This window comes from Rana temporaria, chromosome 1 (assembly GCF_905171775.1).
Source record: "Rana temporaria chromosome 1, aRanTem1.1, whole genome shotgun sequence".
Taxonomy (NCBI): Eukaryota; Metazoa; Chordata; class Amphibia; order Anura; family Ranidae; genus Rana; species Rana temporaria.
In genome coordinates, this window is record NC_053489.1 from 276,439,116 (window position 1) to 276,446,576 (window position 7,461).

At 44.8% G+C, this 7,461-nt stretch overlaps 1 protein-coding gene across 1 annotated transcript in view; it reads right to left on the reverse strand.

Moving 5' to 3' along the window:
- LOC120942863 (transducin-like enhancer protein 4) overlaps positions 1-6,684 on the reverse strand; it is a 151,986-nt gene extending 145,302 nt beyond the window's left edge. Inside the window, 4 exon segments of the mRNA XM_040355791.1 lie at positions 990-1,034; positions 1,225-1,288; positions 2,739-2,836; positions 5,813-6,684. Coding sequence (XP_040211725.1) covers positions 990-1,034; positions 1,225-1,288; positions 2,739-2,836; positions 5,813-5,857 — 252 coding nt within the window. The 5' untranslated portion in view covers positions 5,858-6,684.
- Positions 6,685-7,461: the final 777 nt, after the last annotated feature.

The window sequence follows — 7,461 nt, forward strand, 5'->3', positions numbered from 1 at the left end:
TAAACTCTTTAAAGCGACTAATTAATTTTCCAGCGGAAAACAGTGACATACAAAATTTAGAGCTCATATCACATTTAAACGCCGATAATTACAAAGCAGGTCTGATGCGCCAATTCACTGGGGCCATCAGGAATTGATGAAGTCCATAAGTATTACTAGGTTGTTTACATTACTAATTTGAACAAAAATGACAGTAATGGAAAATTATATTCTAATTAAACTTAATCCTCAGTAATCCTCTATTCCAATCATAATTACACATACAACTTCCCATTAAAGTGTAAGCACTACCCTTAACATAATTGTTCTTACAATGTTTGGAATTAAAATGTCATTTATCTCTTGAATTTGTAATCAACCAGGGAGTGCGATTGCTTTGATTTTAGCACAATTAGTATTTTATAAAGAGGAATTATGTTTGTAGTCCTTAACACCCATACATCATTCATAGCACACATTATCTCAGCCACATTACAAAAAGCGACCAATCCCATAGTCCAAGCATTAAAACCTTATATATCTTGCCAACAACACAAAAGGAATTACTCCATTTACCACATTGAAGTCAAATATAACCTACATACAAGAGACCTGCTTATATGCAACACTGTCCCCAATAGAGAAAATAAAAAAAAAAACAGCAAAATGTTTGTCATACCACATGATTCACACAGAATAGGAACACATTTTTATTCCTCCCCAGATTAAAAAAAAAAAAATATATATATATTCATTCTGTCTACAGATACGATCAGACAGTACATGAGCCATGGTGGTGTTAAGAGCAAACCATTAAAATAAATTAAAAAAAAAAACAACATCTACAAGATGCCACATACACAACCTTTACGTCTTAAAAGAAAAATAGCTTTCTTCATACAAAAGCATAACAAAAATAAATCTTAAATCTATTTGGTAATAAAAAAAATAAAAAAAAAAACCATGGGTTCAAGGAAAGGATTCCTTTCAAAGGAAATAGTTTAACATACCTGTTTGTGCATTTCAATATTCAGCCCATATGACATCTCATAGTACTAGAGAAAATAAAATAGAAAATCCATTAGATAGCCTTCAAGCACCAAGAAGCTTTATCATATGACAGCGGCACATCCAATACTTTAACCTATAATCTAGCTGCTGCCTCCAGCAACACAAGTCTGCTATGTAAAAACTATAAAGAGAAATTGAAAAAGACATTTTTAGCTGGCTGTACGGCTTTCTTACCATGACATAATGCCGCTGCATCTCCGTCTTCTCGCTGGCCAATTTCTCACATTCCAGTTTCAAGCTGCACAAAGCAATGACAAAAATGGTCATATTTACACTGCACTGACTTTTACCACAGCCATCCGAACGCAGTCATCAAGAAGACAGAATTAGGGCTGGTTTATGTTCCTGCGAAGCACTTATGAGGTAGCTTGTCCTATTGGCTCCAAACATCTTAAACTCTAGCCTCTGACAACAGAATAGACTTAACGCTTTAACGTCTGGAAGAAATCACTCATGCACACTCAACATCTGCTGGCACTAGTAGCTGATCAGCGATTCAGTAATAGAATGGTACCCTCATATAATGAAGCTATTGCCACAATAAAAGTCCTGTTATCACACACTGAAAAGATTGTAGAGACATCAGAAAAGTGGGATGGATACAATGGCACAATATGAAGGCCATTTACCGCCAAAAGCACATCTACAAAAAGAAGCCAAAATATGGCAATGATCTGTGTTAACCCATAGCAACCAGCTTTCATCACTATAGATTAGAACAGTCACAGTCCCATTATTTGCCATAATAAAACATAAACCAGATATCAACACACCACACTTTAACAGTCAAGAGACTGAGCATAGAACACGCACACTAAATTTGTGTGTGTATAAATATATATATATATATATATATACACACACACACACACACACACACAGGTTGATATACTAAACACACCCAATCAGAATGCATTCATATAAAAATGCACATCCCAATTAATTTCAGCTATTCGCCACTAAAACGTCATACACTGCAACAGAAAGCACTGAAGATCACTCATGAAAAGGAATTAAACAGTGTAATAGTGCAAGCCAACATTGCTAACAATTTAGGGATCACAGATCCTCTGCAAATCTGGATTTCTCACTATGCCAATTCTAGCTTCTTCTTTTTTTTGCGTCCAGAACTCATAATGCACATGACCCATGCATATGAAGGAGGTGGACAAATACTGAATAAAAGATGTATTGAAGTATAGCACATGTATGAATGGCATGCAATTTTACATTTATTCCAGTCAGTAAGATATTTCAGTTATGCAGGCCAAATATTTCTTTATCCTCAGCAGTATGCCAAATGCCCCGTCTGTAGAGTTGCCAAAGGCTTGGTAATAGGGTTTCTAATACAGAGGAAGCAAGCATTGTGCACCTGTGATCTACAGCACTATAGGGAGGTAATCCACACAGGAGGTGGCATCACCCCCAGGGTAAACTTCAGCAGTGCCTATGTACCATTGTTACAACAGTTCAGCAGTTTAGAAAAGCACATGCTTGCAATCCTAGATAATGGGTATACTCTGCCACATACTTGGCTCTGAGAAGTGAAGGTGTTTTAACTCGTATTTCCTATAGGAAAAGGCCAAACCCTTTCAACAGTTAACACCTTATGTACACAAAGAAAAAAAAAATAGACTGACAACAAGGGCTAAGCAAACAGAAGGATCAGCTAGAGTAAACAGTATTACCTGTGGTACTGAGCCTGTAAAAACTGAAACTCCTCCTTAATCCGATCACACGATTCGGATATGGTGAATTTGAAGGGTTGAGCTGGCTGATGCGGAGCCTAAAAAACAATAAAAATTAATTAGGAAATCATAAGGCTGTCTTCTTTGCCAGAAAGGCGTGGGTATGCCCTATAAAAAAAAAAAAAGTGAGGAAAATAATCCGAACACAAAACCAAAGTCCAAGAAGTGTAAAAAGATTAAAAGACAAAAAAGCTATGCTTCTCAATCATAACTGGGTAATAAATGAATAAAAGGCCATCTGTAGCACACAGGTGGTTTGGAGCAGACCGGTTTTAGAAAGTCATTTCTCAACTTTGCCCCCAAGTCTAGTACAGTGAGAGATATGGCCAGGCTCCAGACAGGTAATGTGTGTGCGCTGAATACATAGTGACCTTAGGGAAGGGGGCTGCAGACCGAAAATTACTAAAATCTTTATTACACACTAGAAGATTAAACTAACACAAAACAATTCCACTTGTGTGTAAATATATACACATATGACATTACAAAACAAATCCCTTAGCAGTCATAGCAACTCAGATTCCTTAATCCTAAAGTTTTGTAACAATGTGCAAATTAATAAATGATATAGAAATAAATATTTATAAATAAAAATTCTCTCCCTCCATATTTAGTCCAAAACACAGTGGTCAGTATCCAACAGGCCAAGTATTAAGTGAACAATTTATGAGAGCAGAGATTCATGTGGCACCATTGCCTAGGGCTGCGGGATATAATGTCCCCCATTAAGGATCAGCACTTTTATGTCAGAGGGAGAAAAAAAAACACCAGGAGGGTGATCATGCTTCTCTTATTGCAGGGCCTCTGAAGATTAGTTTTGTCTGAGTGCAGAAGGAAATGGCCCCATCATGAGCATATTTCTCTTTACTAAGGTCATTTGCTGGAGAGAGAAGATCAGATCACTTGGGCGGGGGGGGGGAGTCAATCTCCTATCAGCCTATTCTGTCTACACAATAGTGTATTAAAGGATCACTGTATGTTCCAATTACATTTGGGTTAATAGCCGGAAATGCGAGGAGACCTAACTTGTTCCAACGCAGGCTACAAAGCCTTAAAGGGGTTTAATAATTATTAGTCTCTACAACCTGAATAAGGAATCAGATGGCACACTTAAGCTTCTTAAAGAAGCAATGAAGCTAGAATGTCTACTTTCTGTTTTCCTGTGGCCACACAAGGTAACCCCCCCCCCCCCCCCACCACCAAAAATAAAATAGCTGTCACTTAAAAGGAGCTTTAGCCACATCATTAGTTTGTCAGGCAACATCCCTGCGTTCTGGCGGCGGCTAAAGATTAAAGCATCCAACCCCTGATCAATACATTTTATGATGAAACATAAATGCCAAAGTGGATTTAATGTTTTTGCAATTAGCTAAACAAACAAAACATAAGGCAAATGGGGGAACGCTAAGATGGCAAGATGAACACAGGTCAAAGATGAGAAAGACCTCACAGTGTATTATGCCAGGAGGAACGCACACAATCCAAGATAAGCAAAGGCTGGGAGGGATGGAGAACAGCACTGTCCAATATAAGCAGAACGGGGGGGGGGGGGGGAACGGGGTGACTTCCAAAGACCAAATGTTACAGCTCACTCCATATGTGGGGGGGGGGGGGGGTCTCGCCCATTGACATAATGGCTTATTCAGCTCCAGCCTCAACTGTCCCATTTGCAACCATCAAATCTCATTCAGTGAACACTGCTTTTTTTTTCTCCCCCTTCCTCCCTCACTGATTTTACATAACAATTGTCACATTGTAACCCAGAATACAAACATTTGACTCGCTTGTGTCCTGAGAGATTATAAAAGCTATAAAAAAAAGAGAAAGTACAATTGAAGGCTCCAGATGAGGGACATGGGAAGCTTAGCATTAGGGGAGGGGTCAGGAATGCACAGAGGACCACACTGTGATCAGAGAGAGACACACAGGAGGGGAGGGGGGAGAGAGAAAGAGAAACTGGTGGAAGAGTAAGAGAAACATACAGACTAGGGGGGAGAGAAGTGTCAGGGGCATGAGGAGCACAGGATTTGGGGAGGGGGGGGAGAGTGTAAGAGAACCATGGGGGAAGAGTGTGAGGGACACACAAGAGACCCTGTTGGAGAAGAAAGAAGAGACACAGGATGGAAGGGAGAGAGATACTAGGGGGGAGAGAGTAAGACAGGGAAGGGAAGAGAGGGGGGTGAGAAAAAAAAAAAGGCACCAGAAAGAGAAGAAGAAGAGACAGGATGGAGGGGGGAGAGAGAGAGAGAGATCTGAGGGTTATAGAGAGACCCCACACCACAGAGAGAGAGAGAGAGAGGTACCAGCAGAGAGGAAGGAGACACATGATGGGGGAGAGGGGTTGTTAGAGACATATTGGGGGGGGGGGGTGAGTCACATATACAAACCACAGCCAGTCACAGGAAGTGAGGGAGATACTAGTGGGGTAAAGAATGAGGAAGTGTATTGTAGTGTGCGAGATACACATATGGGGGGTTGGGGGAAGATGGTGAGACCCATGGAGGGCAGGGAGTGTGAGAGAAACATATGGGGGGGGGCAGGGAGAGAGAGAGAGAGACACACACATATGGGGGGGGGGTTGGGGCAGAGGGCGAGGAGTGTGAGAGACACACATATGGGGGGGGGGGGTTGGGGCAGAGGGCAAGGAGTGTGAGAGACACACACACATATGGGGGGGTTGGGGGAAGATGGTGAGAGCCATGGAGGGCAGGCAGAGAGTGTGAGACATATGGGGGGGGGGGGGAGAGGGCAGAGAGTGTGAGACATGGGGGGGAAGAGGGCAGGGAGTGCAAGAGACACATATGGGGGGGGGGCAGGGATTGGGAGACATGGGGGGAAGCGGGCAGGGAGTGCGAGAGACATATGGGGGGGGGGGCAGGGAGTGTGAGAGAAGACAGACACTGGGGAGGGAAGGGTGAGAAGGCCTATGGAGACATGAATAGTCACGATAGCCATGATTCCAGTGTGGAACAAAGAGAAGTGAGGGAAGTGTCCTCTCTGACGGACGGACTCACCGGGTGCCTGGACTGGGGATACATCTTGCTGAGGTCTCGAATCATCCAAGCCGTTGGTTAGGTGCCTCTCCCAGGAGCAGGAAGGTTCATTGACTAATTGTCGGAGAGGAGAAGAAGGAGGTGGTGGGGGGGATCCCCCTGTGAGCGGAGGAGGGGGAGGGAGGCAGAGCGTGTGATCCGGCTAATGACACTGCTGCCCCCGGGGTCCCACTGTTAATAGCAATGCTAATGCTACTGCTGGCCAGCCTGCGGGTGTGTGAGATCCCCCGAGCGAAGCGATCCACATTCCAGGGGGGGAGGGGGGGTTGGGGGGTCAGGGCCCCGCTCTCATCTTGTACACTCGGGTATATCCAACTGACAGGTGACACCACAAAGCGCACGGCTCGGACACAACTTTGTCAAGGCAGGCGGCGCTCCGTCCGTCCGGTGTCGTGTAGTAATCTCCTCCCGGAGAGCCGCTCCGCTCTGTGCTGGTAGTAGTAGTAGTGCTGCTGTTGTTGTTGGTGGTGGTAGTAGTAGTGCAGTTGTTGTTGTTGTTGTAGCCCCGTCTGTTCTTTCCAGCCAACCCTTAAATCCCACGGCAGGAAGTGTCCCTTTCTTGTCCTTCGGTGAAGCCGCCACACATGCACTCACTCACACGTCGAGGGTAAAAAAGAGGAAAAAGAACTGACGGTAGGAAGGAGGAGGAGGGGAGAAAATCCCACACAAACCAGGCTACCGCTCTCAGCAGCTCCAACAACACGCTCTGTGTAGGTGACTTCTATGACCAAATTTAGCAGCAGCAAATCATTAACATTCTGATACATATTCACAACATTGAAGGAAAACCGCTGTGCGCTGCCGGGAAATGTAGTCCTCAGGCCCCGACCGGTCCCTTCCCTCGGCTGGCGATAATGGCACATGAAAACTACAGCTCCCAGACGCACCCGCGACTTTGGGACCCGCCCTAGTACCCGACGACGTGCCCCCCTAACCAATCAGAAGCAAAGGAACGTTAATCGCCACTCTCCTACGACTGCCTATCATTTCGCATTCGACCAATAAGCTGAGGCGGAGGAGCCTCTGTCACTGGCTAGCACCCACGTGGGGGCGGACGTATCCGATTCCTTCTCGTCCTCTTTGTCCTCCCGCTTGCCTCCAATCGGCTGCGGAGTACGCTCGTAAGCCCGCCCCGGGCGGTGTAATGAGGGAGGGCGGGGGCGGGGTTTTGGTATAACGAGCAGGCGAACAGGGGAAACATTTGTCCGGCTGTCAATCAAAGTAACGTGGGGTCGCCTGCTCGCTGCTAGTCTGTGGATGAGCTGCTGCTGCTCTGTGTGGCAATCTGTGGTGAAAACAAGCATGGAGGCATGAGGAGTTATGAGGGAGGGGTGCTTGTACTCCTACATCACCGCACGTCCTCCTCCTCCCTCCTCTTGCTCCCTTGTCCTATGTTAGCTATCACCCACATCAAGGAATGTTGGCTAATTAGATTCCAGTGTCTCCTTAAAGAGACAAGACTAGCCTTGTGCAACGTGCTGAAAAATCCATGCTAAGTGAAGACAGAGAGGAGGGATCGGCCATAACCTACTTCCCTTGGCTCATACCAATTTTCCGCACCACTGGAGCTGCCATCATTTCCATGTGAGAAGAAGAGGAGGGGGCTGGGC